This window comes from Mytilus edulis, chromosome 2 (genome assembly GCF_963676685.1).
Source record: "Mytilus edulis chromosome 2, xbMytEdul2.2, whole genome shotgun sequence".
In the NCBI taxonomy this organism is placed as follows: domain Eukaryota; kingdom Metazoa; phylum Mollusca; class Bivalvia; order Mytilida; family Mytilidae; genus Mytilus; species Mytilus edulis.
This window is the reverse complement of record NC_092345.1, coordinates 26,598,584-26,615,378: the sequence shown is the minus strand read 5'-3', so window position 1 is coordinate 26,615,378 and position 16,795 is coordinate 26,598,584. Positions and strand designations below refer to the sequence as shown.

The window sequence follows — 16,795 nt, the reverse complement described above, 5'->3', positions numbered from 1 at the left end:
AACCTAACAAATTTTCACAGATACTTCATTTTGCGTTTTGTCTTTTTATTGGTGACTTTCAAGGTGTGATTTATTTCACAATTTTCCAACTGTATTTATGTAAGGGAAGATCCATGTTTCACATATCATTTGTGTATTCTACTCATGAGTACAAATCACTCATAAAATGATTTTGTTTACAGTATGTAATAATATAACATTAACAATTGAACAGAAATAACCAACATGGTTTTTTTATTGCTCAGAAACACAAAAAATGCAATTGTTTTTTACAGTTATTTGAAGATTATAGTTTTTACAATTTTGCTTTTATTTGATAAACTTATGTGTTCTTTACCATACATAAAATATATAACCTGTTTTAATGTCAACTGACTGACTCTATCATATGACATGTATAGTATATGCCAATTATTTGAAATGCCAGTTCTGTGAATAGGTTAAAAAAAACTTTTAAAAAAAGCTAAATCTATTTGTCTATTCAAATGATATATGAAATTGTTGTTTTCCTTAATTTTAAGTTATTTGTTCTCGATTGTTGCATAAAAGTATAATACTATATACCGTGTTTTAAATTATTCTTTTTAATATTTATAGGAACTGTATGGACTAGACACTCTTCACAAGTACTCATGGGTTAAGGTAAGATTGTCTTTTTGCTTTATTCATTTTTATGGCCCTACAACGAAGTTGTCGGTGCCATATAGTTTTAGTTTTACCCTTGTCCGTAATTCTGAAATTCTGTAATTCCGTAATTCCGTCATTCCGCAACAAACCATTATACCGTGTTTTTTTCTTAACGCCTTCAGATATTGGGCGGATTTTTGATGTGTGAGTTAATCATAATGAGTTACAGATCAAGTTTAAGTTTCGTTCCACTCCGCTGATTTTTGCCGAAATTACAGGCTTTGGACTTTGATAAATTGTTGAAATTCACAGTTATACAGACTTTTTTTCTTAAACGCTTTCAGATATTGGGCTGGTTGTTGGCATGTGAGTTAACTATGATGAGTTACAGATCAAGTTTAAGTTTCATTCCGCTCCGCTAATTTTTGCCAAAATTACGGGCTTTTGGACTTTGATAAATTGTTGAAAATCACAGTTATACAGACATTTTATTTCTAAACTCTTTCAGATATTTGGATGATTTTTGGCATGTGAGACTACCAATATGTTTGTGTCTACATGAGCTATTGAAATTGCAGATTTTTCAACTTTTTGAGACAGGGCCATTCGTTTCGCTTTGACACAACTGGTTTTTTTTAAATGGAAGGGCATTTACAAAGTTGATACAGATATTTTGTTTACCAATTAATTAAAAATAATATTAAACACATTAAAATAACAATCCTTCAGATTATCTGAAAACATTAGTCTATTAAACTCCAGTAAGAACAGTTCTTAAGACATTTAAGACATCAGTTAAGCCATATTTGATTATTTCATACATATTTGCTTTATGCCTTCAAATTTCTCTGTGTAAGAAAAAATGCATTTCATTTTACCAAAAAAACAATATGTGTGAATCAACCAATTACTGTCAGATCTATTGATTGTGGCATGTTTATGACATCACAAATAAGTTTCATATACAAAAGTCAAGTTACTTGAGTTTGTCATCCAAATCATGTATCACTTGAAAATAAAAAAAAAAAAGAAGAATAAGAAAACTAACTGATTTTAACATTAAATTTATACCAGACATGAATATTGAATACATGTATAGAAATGGCATAAAGTTAAATGCATGTACAACATGTATGTTATATATCATTTGATAATGTTTGATAAAAAATATTCTCACATATTTATCATCAGTTGTTTATATTTCTGTTACAGTTGATGACAACCATGTTCGATTCAATGACCAGTACATTTGCATGGTCCAGTGACCTTCAGCTCTTCCTCAATGTCATCAACGGATGCATCATTCTCCATTGTGAAGATTCAGCAATGTTACGCTTCTGCTTGATGTCACTTATCAACACTTGTATACACTTCAAGTATATCTTCTCAATGAATGGGTAAATTAAAATTCCTTTATTGTGTTGTATTTATTGCCTCCTTTACACATGTCATGCAATTTTTTTAATGTTACTTTTTTACTTATTTTTTTTAAAGGAGGTAGTTGATGACTTGCAAGTAGTTATTAGGATTAACTTTATCATATTAAACAAGGTAGATTTTAACCATGTAAATTTGAAATTTTAGTGAAATACTAATTTTGTGAAAAAAAGCTGCAACCACAAGTATACCAGGAAAATCAATCTTTTATATATAGAATAGAAGTGAAACAGGGAATGTGTCAAAGAGACAATAACCTGAACAAAGACCAAAAAACAGCACAAGGCCAGCATAGGTCTTCAACAGAGCAACAATATCCCACACCCAGAGCTTTTCCCTACAGAAGTTCCCGTGGAACCTTCGTTATAGAAGTTACCCTTGAATTTTGTTATAAATAATGCCATAATATATGTTCCTGAAGCAAATGTTCTACAGCTTTATTCTGTTATGAACAAATACTTTAGGTAACATGTTCCAGCATTTGTTTCGAGAGGAAGTTATATTACAGAATTTTTCTTCTTTTTAGAAGTTCTTTTTCATAATAGAAGGTAATTTTAAAGATACTTCCTTGTAGATTTATGTACATCATGCCAAGCCTATTGAAGACATACAGTAATAACCAGCCTAACCCAGTGTTGTGTTCAGCAATACAATTTGTATGCAAGACCTTTTATATCCTACACAGAAAACCATTTATTTTACAGGTAAGCATTATTATATGTATGACTTATGTTTCAAGTTCACTTTTTTATAAAAAAAAATCTTCATTTATACTCACTTTTATTGTATCCATAATCAGTCAGTGCACCCTGAAAAAAACAACATGTGGGAAGTTATAAATATTTAGCATTATCATTTATTGAAAGTGTCACTATGAAATAAAATTTATAGATGTTCATCGATTAGGTCATTCAAAATATACTGTTTCTAGGTACTGTTGTTATGGCCCATCTCTTATTTCTATTGCCACTAATTATATTATTGATCAAGTTTTATCTTTATGAGATTGAAATCTTTTAATGTAATTTTTTTCTATTCTAACTTTTGGGAAGCATCTTCGAAATCTATATATGTATAGTTTATGCAAGTGTTTGTGGTTAAGTTTTTTAAAAGTATATTTCCTTTCTTTTTTCCCCCCAGATGTTTGGTAGTATTGTGCCATTGTTGGATGAGTCCTCATCAGAGACTGGTATTGTGGACTGTAGAAAGGTTAGCATGTTATTTTTAGGAGGTTGATCACCAGAGTAGTACCTCTATCTCATGGTATCTGTTTCTAATTATAGAATATCAAGTCAAACATTTGCTTTGATTCTATTTTATACCTAATTAATAGCTGAAAAGATATGAGCTGCGTCGGATAGAAATCGACCTTATGCAAGTGCAAGTACACATATACATGTATAAGACTTTGATCGATTTTGGAATAATTTAGATATAAAAGATGCATTTTGGTCCGTTTTAAAGGGTTGTCTTCTTATGAAAACCTACCTTTGGAACAATTACAGACTTTCCGTAGAAATCATTTCAACCTAAAATAGGTTAACTTAACAGAGGTATTGATTTTTGTTTGCATAAGGTCGATTTCTATTTGACGCAGATCATATGTTAATTGAATCTTCATGAGGAGTTGTTTGACCATGAAAACAAATAATTATATAAATAATCACTATTGTTTTGAACAGCTTGAATTTTATATCTCTTTGTGTATTAAGTTTCAATTATTTAGAGGAGCAATAGTACAGAAAGTAAAACATAACTACTTTTATAATTATGTCTATTTAGTTACTGAGACTTTCCTGTTTGTTTATTTTTTCTACAACAGTCTTTTAAAAACTCTTACCAAATTACAATTACCAACCCCAAAGAAAACTGATCTTATGGTAAGAAAGTTTACCAAACAGTTATTGGGGTGAATGGCTTGTAATTAAAGTTATTAGTCAAATGAAAAAAGAAAGGATACAAGTACTTAGTATTGGAATGTACACTCTGTCTATGAATAGACTATTTTAAAGACAAAGTTTTTCTCAGCACCTCCATACCATATGTTGTTAACAACTACTGTAAATCAGAAATTTTTGCATGCATTTATTATTGCAATTTTGTGAAATTAGACTAAAATGTGATTTTATTTTTTGCCATATTGAAAAATCCTTTTTAATTCATGTAAAAATTTCAAATGCAAGTTTAAATTATTGTGATTATAACCCACATTTTTTGCATTGATTATAAAAGTATTGCAATAATTTCTGAATATATAGTACCAATATGCATAATTACAGATTCAACCAGACTGTTTGTTTGAGCTACTCATGTCACTAGGGAAAGACTGCCCTGATAACTTATGTGTTCTAGATTTAGTTCAAAGTGAAAAACCTTTGAAAGCTTTGGTAAGTTTATATTTGATGCTGTTAATGTTTGTCTTGTGTTGATCAGCAGTCAAGTCAAACTTAAGACTTTGAATTGGTATCTGCTGCTTCTCTGCTAAGCATGCAGCATTTTATATGAGAAGTTAGAAAAACTGGAATTTAAGGGAAAGATATATGCTTATCAAGCATCTCCTGATTTAGCAGTGTTGAAAAATTTACTAATTAGAAATTTATATTGTAAAGCATAATTTGTTTCCCACAGATCACTGAATTTGACCAATTATAATGACATTTACTTGTCATGATTATCCTTAAAGTTGACACTAGTAGAGTAGGAACTATTTATCCATCCGGAACACTGGGTCAATATCTTTGCTGGTGGACATTTTGTCCCCTAGGACATCATCTGTCCAGTAGCAATATTGCATAATTTTTTTTTATCTGTGAGTTTGAATGTCTTCAATGGTCTTCGGTGTCTTTTGCCCCTCTTTTAGGTTCCCCTTCGTTTTCAAGTTAGGTATAATATTGCTCAATCTTTAGTTGGATGGATATAATGGGACTTTTATGTATTATGTATATATTGTGTATTTCAGGATTTCTGTTATGAGAATGACCCCGATAGACTTGCTATGATAGATGTAATAAATATGTGTGTTACAGTGATAGCATATGCTCCAGACTCCTTTAGGAGTGTTCAGATGCTGGTTTGTATTGAATTTTATTGTCTGTTTTTTTTAATACAAAATAAATAATGTCCTTTAATTTTGTCTTAACAAATATCTTCCCAGTATTGTCTTTACACAATGATATGTCAAAAGATAAAACATATGTAATGATATCTTTCCATCAAATTCTTAAATCTGTATGTTTATCAATTTGGTAGAAGTATTTCATTGTAAAAGTAGTAAATATTAAAAAAAAAATGTTGATTTAAAAATGAGAAAAATATCTGGAAAGACCTTTTTTTTCTTCTTAGGTTCAAGTTCATCAAAATATATTCATTGTGAAACACATTTTTTTTACAGAAAATACTAGAAGTATTAATACCAAGATATCTAAGTCATCTAAAGAAGGACACAAATCAGAGAGACAACCCACCAGCAGCCAGATCAGAAATCACTGTTATTTCTAACATAGCTATATCTATAAAGGCTTTACTATGCTGTAGTGAATTCTTCACCAGGTAGGTCAGAGGTTATGACCTTAAGTGAGCACTTAAAATATCTTTATTTTTGTTTGCTGGAAGAACATACCTACCAACTTTTCAAAATTTCCATAAGGGAATTTTAGCATGAAAGGACTATTACTCCTCTTATATAACCATAAGTGTTTTTAATCTACAAAAACATTGTTTGAATGAGTATATATGTGGAACTGATTAGATACCCTTTTGACTCATTTAAAGGACTGTTTTGAGGTGTACAGTTAATATATTAATAAACAATTCCAAATTTCAAGTCAACACCTCTCAGTGGTATATCCCCTGTAAATCGTGATATTTGGCAGGGTGGAAGTTTGTCTGTTTTTGAAATATGGATTTTGAAGAAAAAAATCATTGATTAAAATGAAGGAGGATGAAAAACTTCCTGCATTGTCTGCCCTGCAATGCTAAAGAGATTTAATAAATTATGCCTGGAAATTTGATTGCAAGTGCAATATTAAAAATAGCATTAATCTACCAATTTTTTCTGCACTAAATGCAAATGTTTATGTCACCTTCAATTACAATATTTGCTCTTTCATATCAAAGAAAAAATCATCAAAGCTTGTGACTAGTTTAACCTTGTTTCGCTGTATCAATATATCAGGGTAGAAAAACTAAACTACATTGTATAATTTCTTTCATCCAAGTCTATCTTTGAATCTCATATTTGGGACAATATCCCTAATGTGCCTCTGATTGAGGAACTAATGTGCCTCTGATTGAGGAACACAAAAGTTTGTAAACAAAAAATCTCTGTGTAGTGATATTGGACATGTTTCAATTTTGAACAAGTGACTGAGCTTAACCATTTGTGTTGATCTGGAAAGTATAGGACCTTAGAATAAATGTGTAAAAACTATGTAGTTATTATATGTATTCAAAGTATTAAATTTTCAAAGAAATTATTGTGTGAAAAAAAGGACTTTTTACCATGAAGAGCCGCATCACGAAAAGATTTTCGGGGTATGCTAATTTACGGAAAAATGAATCACACTTTGTACCCAAAAAATTTAACCATATATGTAAAAATGTCTCAGCTTTGAAACAAGCCATCATACATAAACAAGTTTACGATATGGGCTGAGCAACAGAAGAAATGTTACCATTGCTGCCTATCATAGGCTAATGAGAAACAATTACGCATATTGCCCCCATACCTGCCAACTTTTGAAAATGGCCATGGGGGTTTTTGTGCGCGGCACCATTTTTGAGGGTAGAAAATTTTCGCGGCATTATTTCGAGTGATGATTTGGCTCCTAAAAGTGGCTGACATACTTCTTTTTTGGATGGTGATAGTTGAAGATAACCCATCTTTTTTTTAAATTGTTTGATTGTTGTGTTTTTTGTTGTTGTTGAGATAAACACCAGTAAGATGACTTTATGTTTGTCTGATACATTGTCAAGAAATAAAAAAAGTAATAATTTTAATAATTTAATAACAAAAAAACAACAATATATTATATAGATCAATATCACAAGTTGTAATGTCAAACAGTCAAACACAAAAAGCATGTTCTGTGTGTTGAATGACTTCTGGTGAAGAGCAGTACTAGAATGTTTGGAGACATCATTAAGGCCACCGGGGTCAACTTTAAAGTCTCTGTTGCAAACTTTACAAAAGGCATGTGACGATCCTAACGTTGATTTAGACAACCAGCCCCTGAACTTGACATCATTTTCCCGCTTCTCTAAGTATTTGCACGAAACAACACGCTTTTTCTTCTTAGGCGGTAACAAAACTATTTTGCAAGTGATAACTCGCCCATCATGATTCCAATTTTTATAAATTTAACACCCAAGCTAAAAAAAAACAACTCAAAGTACCTAACAATCTTCGATTCTTTGATTGTTTACTATGCCGACATTAATCAACTGGTGAATGCATGATCACTAAATTTTGATTGGATGAAATTTGTCAGACACGATTTGTCTCCCATGGGAAAACTTTCAAAAGTTCAATATAGGGAACAAAAATATTTTTAGTGTAAATTTTACTAAAATGGTGTTTTTTGGCTATTTTCACGATCACGATCGTGTAATCGGGACAGAGGGTCAAAATCATGTAGTACACGCCTAAATCATGAAAGTTGGCAGGTATGTGCCCCATTTACGATGTTTAGTGTGTGTGACTTTTATATGACTTTTATGAAATATGTATCTTTTTATTAAAAAAACTTACTGTTGATTTCAGAAACATGAGTCTTCCACAAAGACAGTTTGACTTGGAAAAGTCTTCAGCTAAGGTTCAAAGCAATCATTCCCCACTAGGTGGCACTAGTTATTATGATGACAGAGAGGATTCACATGCAAGGTAGGATTTGGATAGCTTTAATAAGTATAGGAGTAAATGATTGGTAACATTTTTGTGAGAACTTTCAATTAAATTTGTATGATTATATTTAATGATAACAACATTTATTGATGAATACATAATCCTGTTTCTCGATTGATTCAACATTTAGATTTGTTATTTGCATACTGCAATAGCAATCTTATGCAGTTTTAAGAAATAGTACTTAATTCATTGGTTTCAGTCATTGCCTTGATTTTTCTTAATGAATGGATATATGTTAATTTAACATAAAAAAGAAGATGTGGTATGATTGCCAATGAGACAACTATCCACAAAAGACCAAAATGACACAGACATTAACAACTATAGGTCACTGTATGGCCTTCAACGATGAGCAAAGCCCATACCTCATAGTCCGCTATAAAAGGCCCCCGATAAGACAATGTAAAACAATTCAAACGAGAAAACTAACAGCATTATTTATGTAAAAAAAAAAATGAACAAAAAACAAATATGTAACACATAAACAAACGACAACCACTGAATTACAGGCTCCTGACTTGGGACAGTCACATACATGAATAATGTGGCGGGGTTAAACATGTAAACGGGATCCCAACCCTCCCCCTAATCTGGAACAGTGGTATAACAGTACAACATAAGAACGAACTATAAAAATCAGTTGAAAAAGGCTTTACTCATCAGATGGACAGCTTTTTTTATTAATTGAAAATAGTTAAGTTGGCCTAATCCTGCATAATTGTTTGTGATTGATTTTGAAAAGAGTTATTACTGTATCTTGACAAAGATTATATATTTTTCTTCAATATATTACTTAATTTATAGTCGTCACATGGAGGAAGGAAGGAAAAAAACATACGTCCATGACTTAGATGATACAGATATGAAGAATGATTTCCGTAAACCAAGGGACCTCCTCCTGAATGTCATTGCAGATTTCTACTCCACCTGCCAAGTGAGACTGAAAGAATTACGTAGAATTCTGGCAGACCCCTCATACAGACCTCCTGATCTCCTGGACTCCAAATCTCATAATGTAAGTATACTTCTGATCAAGGAAAGGGCGTAGAGAGAGGGTATGTCCCCATTTTATGCATCACAAACTGAAAAGAAACTCATTTTTTAACCGGATTTTTGTGACAAAAATGTCGGTTATTGATTTGGGGATGTACGCCGGGCTGCCGGGCGGCCGGGCAGTCGGGCGGGCGGCAATCAAATGTTGTCCGTGCATTAACTCAGGAACCGTTCAGCCAAAGCTTTTAAAGTTTTAATATGTTGTTACTGACAACTAAATGAAGGTCAAGTTCAATAATGGCGATTTTGACTTTTACCGTTCAGGAGTTATGGTTCTTGAAAGATTGAAAAATTGAGTTTTCAGTCGTGTCCGTGCATTTACGCATGAACTGTTCTACCAAAGCTTCCCAAATTTTAATATGTTGTTACTGATGACAAAATGGAGGTCAAGTTCAATAATGATGATTTTGACCTTTACCGTTCAGGAGTTATGGTTCTTGAAAGATTGACAAATGGAGTTTCCAGTTGTGTCCGTGCATTTACGCATGAACTGTTCTACCAAAGCTTCCCAAATTTTAATATGTTGTAACTGATGACAAAATAGAGGTCAAGTTAAATAATGACGATTTTGAATTTTACCGTTCAGGAGTTATGGTTCTTGAAAGATTGAAAAATGGTGTTTCCAGTCGTGTCCGTGCATTTTCTCATGAACCATTCAACCAAAGCTTTTGAAATTTTTTTATGTTGTTACTGATTACAAAATAGAGGTCAAGTTCAATAATGACGATTTTGACTTTTACCGTTCAGGGGTTATGGTTCTTGAAAGATTGTAAAATGGCATTTCCATTCACGTTATTGCATTTACTCATGAACCATTCAATCTAAGCTTTTCAAATTTTAATATGTTGATACTGATGACAAAATGGAGGTCAAATTTGATATTGATGATTTTCACTTTCACCATTCATCAGTAATGGTTCTTGTGATATTGCCAGGACACAAATAAATATTAATAAATCCGGTTTGCTGTCGTTGTGACAGCCTCTTGTCTCACGATTTATTTAAATTTTTAGCATAGAATAGATTAAAAGAGATTTGGTATGAGTGCCAATGAGACAACTCTTCATCCAAGTCACAATTTGTAAAAGTAAAACATTATAGGTCAAAGTATGTTTCAAAAGGTAGCTAAAAGCTTCACCTTTTTGGAGTTATGTCCAATTTTTAAAATGTCTATTTTTGTCATCAGGAAAACTATGCATATTATGGGTTGGTTCAGGTTTTGACCCTTCTGACCTTGTTCATCTTTATAGTGCTATAAAATAGATTGTTTTAATGATTTCAGAGACTTGCAGAAATTGCCAACACTTTGTTAAAGTTAGCTCCATATGATGCTGCAACTTTGGGCTGTACTGGTCTCCAGAGGTATTTATAATATGATTGGTACCAGTTTTTAAAAGTAAATACTGACCTTTTTTCAAATTTTATGCAGTTAGTGAGATATATTCTAGTTTTTTTAAACAGCTGGCAAAATCATAATTGATCACATAAATAAAATGGATTTTTTTTAGAAAATTTGCTAGAATACCAATTAGTTTCTGTGCAAATCTGTAGCTATACATTGACGTGATTCTTCAGTCTTTCAGGATATTGCTGTAAGCCTACACAGACCCAAAAAATCAATACCAATCTCAAGAGAATTTATGTTTGTCACATTCAATAAACTCATCATAAATACCAGGCTTAAAATTTTGTAAACCAGATGTGTGTTTTTTTTCTACAAAAGAAAAATCAGTGACAGTTAAATCAAAATTTATGAAATTTATATCAAGTACAAAGCTGGAGAGCATTTTGGACCCAAAATTCTGAAATTCAATGGTAGTGCACAGTCAAGTATTCATAATGTCTTGTTTTGGTTTTGCTGTGTTGATGGGTTACTGTCTCATTGATTGTACAGTCCACCCTATTTCTATTTTTTTATTGACAAATGTCTTTGAAATCTATATGTTTAATGTATGTTTCAGGTATATGGTAGAAATTCTTCCTATAACTGACTGGAAGCAAGAAGCTGTTCGACCTGGATTAAACTTGATCTTGAGGAGGCTTGACAGATTGTTTAATAAGATATCAAAGAAGTCTTCTTTGAGGGTAACTAGTACTATAATGAGGGTTTAGTTTTATCAGTGTTGTATTCAAATGAATTGAATTGGATTGGGCAACAGGCAAAGCCTATATATGTAATCCTTCTCCATAAATATGGTCTGAATTGTGTTAACAGAATTGCAATAAAGAATAGTGGACAAAATAGACCAAATATAAAAAATACAGAATAAAAGGAAATAGATATAAGAAGATGTGGTATGAGTGAAAATGAGACAACTCTCCATCCAAGTCACAATTTATAAAAGTAAACCATGTTAGGTCAAAGTACCATCTTCAACACAGAGCATTGGTTCTCACCGAACAGCAAGCTATAAAGGGCTCCAAAAATGACAAGTGTAAAACAGTTAAAACGGGAAAACCAACCGTCTAATCTATATAAAAAAAAACAAGAAACGAGAAACACTTATGAACCACATCAACAAACCACAACTACTGAAAATCAGATTCCTGATAAGGACTGATGCAAAGAATTGCAGCGGGTTTAAAAGTTTTAATGGTACTAATCCTTCACCCTTATCAGAAACTGTAGTGTAACATCACAACATAGAAAGACTCACAATAAAATATCAATTGAAATGGCTGTACTCAATCAAAAGACATATTAACACAAGTGAACATACACTGAACAAATAAACAGACATGATTGTTAATTTAATATTTTTCCTTACAGAGACAAGCTGATTGGGATGCAGCTGCCAATTTATTGAAAGGTCGGTGGTCAAATTAAATATAATATTATACAGAACATTAAACATTTATTAATATAGTATCTGCATTTATGTCATACTATTGTATTTTATTAAGAAATTTGAAAAAAAAGATTGATGCAAATATTTAGGTCTTGTAGCTACTTATATTATGTGTATATCTTTTCAGCTTTCTTATATTATATAATATCTTGTGAAAAATACAAATTTTGAGGGTAGTTTTGAAGTTTTGCTTTATTGCTCTCATTTATAGCTATAGGCTTATTGCATTTCTAAAGATATTTTTATGTTATGAAAAAGGGCAGTTATTGCAAACCTTTATCTTCTTGGAAAATGGCCTTAATTTTTCAAACCCTTGCAATATTTTATTCTCTTTGATGATCTGGTTTGTTACAATTTATATAGCTTCACTTATTCCTGGCTTAAATTGAGTTCTGAAACATAATTGTCAAAATTATTTTTAAAGTAAATTAATAAAAGTGCAAACAGACATGAGGCAAATACATGTAGTAAACATTTTGTTAGAATCTTTCAACAAATAAGTTTTACAAAATATAAAAATAAAGCACTACTTTTGTATGAAATTGTGTTTTTTTAATTCAATTGTGGCCCTTTATAATCTTATATCTATATATATATAAATATATATATATATATATATATATATATATATATATATATATATATATATATCAGCGGAAACAGAAGTAAATCCATTAAAATTGTTATCTTTAATGATATTTTATATAATTTCCTGTTTTTATGTTGTGCACATTTAAATTATTCATTTTAGGCGTATTTCTTACACTGAGGAAATTTCAGTATATTGCACACCTCCCACACCTGAAGGTATAATGCATTGTGGGCATGCTGCATGGTCAAAATATCCTTCCCTGTGTGTCTGAAATTAGGCAGGTTTGCTGCATGTATGGTCAAATAATCCCTCATAATGTGTCTGAAATTAAAATTAGGTAGGCATGCTGCATGACAAACTTGAAAGTAATTGTGTACGCTATATCCTTACTCTTCTTCAGAATGATTGATCTGTTTTTGTAAAACATATATATTTCTGATACATTGGCATAAGCAAAATAATATAGATAGATTGTTCAAAAATGAAAGATAATGCACTACAAAATCTTCTATAAGTACAGGCAAACTGATGCATCTAGGAAAGTTTTAAGGAATGGCAGGACTAGATATATCAAAGTTATATAAATTCTATGTTTCAGAAAATTAAAACCCTGACTCTTCTTTAAAATTTCTGATTTACAAAAACTTTGTTTTTCTAATACAAAAAAAAAAAAAAACGATAAATATTTAAAAAAAATGAAAAAATAAATAATTAAAGTAATAGTGAAATATTTAAACTTTTTTCTGTAGTTTGGTGTAAACAAAAAATATTTGTTTAAAAAATAATTGCCCTTGAATGTATAAGATATGTGCAACATGGTGGATATAGGACATCTTTTCTGTTATACAAATTGAATGACCACATGATTATATTGTTGTCACTAATTTGTGTTTTTAGTTGTGTATAAGTTGTGCATTTATGTAATCCTATGACATGCAGTGTTGTCTGTTTACCTGTTTAATTTTGTAAAATTATTGTGAAATATAGCAAATGTTTTTTTATTTTTTTAATTTTGATCTAAAAGTGAAATAATATTTAAATGAAAAGAATTTAAATTTCCTTTCACAATATTTTTTTTAAAGATTTGCCATCAGCATCTGTTAATTGTATCACATAAATATCCGCCCAATAACTAATTGGCTTGTGTTTACTAAAGGAAGATTTTAAAAGTAAAAAAATATTGTCCAAAATTTTTCATAGCTTTTGAATTTTTTGTTTGTTTGTATAACATACTATATTTTAAATAACGAATGAGACTCTTTTGTCATCAGAAATTTTCAGACTTGGATTAAGGAGGCTTCAGGAATTTTGATTTAAAAATTAGCTCTTCCTTTTGGGTTAGGGTTTTTATTGTCGAGCCTGCAACTTTTGTTGCAGAAAGCTCGACATAGTGATAGTGATCCGGCGGCAGCGGCGGCCGCTACGGCGGCGGCGTTAGCTCACTTCTTAAAAGCTTTATATTTTAGAAGGTGGAAGACCTGGATGCTTCATACTTTGTATATAGATGCTTCATGTTACGAAGTTTCCGTCAGTCACATGTCCAATGTCCTTGACCTCATTTTCATGGTTGAAAATTTTTTTCCACTTTCCACTTGAAAAAAACAGTTCAAATTTTTTGTAATGTTGAATTCTCTCTTATTATAAGTAATAGGATAACTGTATTTGATATGTGCGTACCTTGCAAGGTCCTCGTGTCTGTCAGACAGTTTTCTCTTGACCTCGACCTCATTTCATGGATCAGTGAACAAGGTTATGTTTTGGTGGTCAAGTCCATATCTCAGATACTATAAGCAATAGGGCTAGTATATTCGGTGTATGGAAGGACTGTAAGGTGTACATGTACAACTGGCAGGTGTCATCTGACCTTGACCTCATTTTCATGGTTCAGTGGTTATAGTTAAATTTTTGTGTTTTGGTCTGTTTTTCTCATACCATATGCAATAGGTTTACTATATTTGTTGTATGGAATGATTGTTAAGTGTACATGTCTAGCGGGCAGATGTCATGTGACCTTGACCTCATTTTCATGGTTCAGTGGTCAAAGTTAAGTTTTTGAGTTTTGGTCTTTTTATCTAATGCTATATGCTATAGGTCAACTATATTTGGTTTATGGAAATATTTTATGATCTTTATGTCAGTCGAGCAGGTTTTATTTAACCGTGACCTCATTTTCACGGTTCATTGCACAGTGTTAAGTTTTTGTGTTTTGGTCTATTTTTCTTAAACTATAAGTAAGTAATGTGTCAACTATATATGTTGTATAGAAGCATTGTTAGCTGTACCTGTCTGCCTGGCATGGTTCATCTGACCTGGACCTCTTTTTCAAGGTTCATTGGTCTTTGTTTAGTTATCTTGGTTAATGTTAAGTTTATGTGACAGTTGTAATAAAGCTTAGCTTTATACTTAGGACTATCAACATAATATCAATGATTAGTATAGAAGGCGAGATATTTCAGCGTGTGCACTCTTGTTACAAATAAAACACTAAAAGTAGACATGTTTGATTGAGATAGTCAGCCTGAAAGGTTTATATGATATCTACAGTGTACTCACTGCTCCTGGTACAAATATACATGCATGATATCACCCTATTCAAAAGTTTGAAAAAAAAATAAAGCAGAATAATGGTGAATTATATGAAAAACATGAATTGCTGACTAGAGATAAGAATATAAAATTAAAATTACAATATTAATAATTTTTTATGCACAGGTAAGTATTCTAGTTGATGTAGAGGCAGCTATCTTAAATTTGGGATTTTGTACCATAGATTAAGGGTTTTTTTTCAACCACAAAAAGGCTGTGGGTAAAAATATTTATTGGATAGACTGAAAGAGTATTTTTAAACAGATAAATGTTTTCTGTTGTAACAAACCATTCTATATCACTTCAGACCCTGGTCAGTGCCCTACTAAGTATAGTGCTGTGTGGACCAGGAGGTCCTATTTTCCCCGACAGTCTGACCATGCAGGGAAGTCAGCGTAGTGAACAGATCTGTCATACAACACCTCCATCATTCTGTAGTGCTGTTATCAAACTGGTGGCCATGCAGATGCAGGCTCTGGGGGTAAGTTTTCATACAACACCTCCATCATTCTGTAGTGCTGTTATCAAACTATTGGCCATGCAAATGCAAGCTCTTGGGGTAAGTCTTACCAATGAAGAATTAACAAATTGAGAAGCAATTTAAAAAAAACTGTTGACCAGATGTGAGAGTTAAGAGTGTGTTGAATGAAAATATTTTTGATTATTCTGATCATGAATTACATTGAATGATTTAAATCATATTATGATTTCTTATGTATCTTAATTGTACCTAAACATATTATTTTTTTTAAATTAACAGAGATTTTTGTTCTGGAATACAGATCTAGTTAACCTTCACATCTGCTTACTTCATCTAAACAACTTTGTGTAAATAATTTTCATATAATTTGTAAAGACAAATCAAAAGACTATTTTGCAATTGATGAATTCTGGGTCACTCTGTCTAAACTTGTACATTTCTAGTACTACAGTGTATATTTATATTTGTCATTTGTTTCAGGACCAGTTCAATTTGGAACAGGTGATAAGTACTGTGTCCACCTTCACAGTGTCTCCTGACAGATCTGTTAGTGTGATGGTCAACTTTATATTACCTCTGTGTATCAGGATGGGAGCAGGCCGGAGAGGTAATGTTTTAAAATACAGTAGAAATGTATACACTCTCATCTTTTCATCACAATAAGATAAATAGCATTAAAACTCATTCCTTTTTCAGAAATTAACTGTTTGGATATGATACTGCATTGTAACTGTATTGAAATGAACCATTTATTTGTCGATAGATTTAGTTATAAAGTTTTGATTTATTCTTGGAAGATAAAATTTTGTGAAGACATTTTAAAATATATTCCTAATTTCTTGGTACTGGTAAATATTTCTCATGAATATTTTCTTAGAAAATTTGCAAGCTGTATCCTGTTAAATAACTTTTCGTTCTTAAATTATAAAGCGGGTATTTACTTCTGTAATATGTTAGGGAAAGAAAAAAATCACAAGCTACTCGTTGGCATAGAATTGTAGTAATGAGAGCAATACAATATACTTACAGAGACACCAAGACTGAGGCATTGTGATGTCAGCTATGCTTTGTCAATGATACTGAATATGCTGAGTCCCCCTCCTTTCCATGCTGCACAGACACAACATAACAATGCCAACCAGAAACCAGGTCATCACCATCATCTGTCCATGACTGAAAACCATAGATGTGGCAGCTTCTCACATCATTTGACATTTGACAAACGACAAGATAATGAACTGGTTCTTCATGTGGCATTTCTAGGT

General features: G+C 31.6%; 1 protein-coding gene across 4 annotated transcripts in view; it reads left to right on the top strand.

Annotated features, from left to right (window-relative positions):
- The window catches only part of LOC139511853 (protein unc-80 homolog), an 84,198-nt gene that overhangs the window by 54,816 nt on the left and 12,587 nt on the right, over window positions 1–16,795 (top strand). For 3 of the 4 annotated variants that reach the window (XM_071298972.1, XM_071298971.1, XM_071298970.1), the window contains 16 exons: window positions 598–642; window positions 1,840–2,024; window positions 2,639–2,768; window positions 3,205–3,273; window positions 4,344–4,451; window positions 5,024–5,134; window positions 5,456–5,613; window positions 7,826–7,945; window positions 8,774–8,984; window positions 10,305–10,384; window positions 10,984–11,107; window positions 11,793–11,832; window positions 12,623–12,678; window positions 15,357–15,530; window positions 16,011–16,137; window positions 16,560–16,793. In XM_071298972.1, coding sequence (XP_071155073.1) covers window positions 598–642; window positions 1,840–2,024; window positions 2,639–2,768; window positions 3,205–3,273; window positions 4,344–4,451; window positions 5,024–5,134; window positions 5,456–5,613; window positions 7,826–7,945; window positions 8,774–8,984; window positions 10,305–10,384; window positions 10,984–11,107; window positions 11,793–11,832; window positions 12,623–12,678; window positions 15,357–15,530; window positions 16,011–16,137; window positions 16,560–16,793 — 1,972 coding nt within the window. Of the gene's footprint in view, window positions 1–597; window positions 643–1,839; window positions 2,025–2,638; window positions 2,769–3,204; window positions 3,274–4,343; window positions 4,452–5,023; window positions 5,135–5,455; window positions 5,614–7,825; window positions 7,946–8,773; window positions 8,985–10,304; window positions 10,385–10,983; window positions 11,108–11,792; window positions 11,833–12,622; window positions 12,679–15,356; window positions 15,531–16,010; window positions 16,138–16,559; window positions 16,794–16,795 lie in introns of those variants that run through there. The other variant, XR_011662103.1, reaches the window with a different exon arrangement.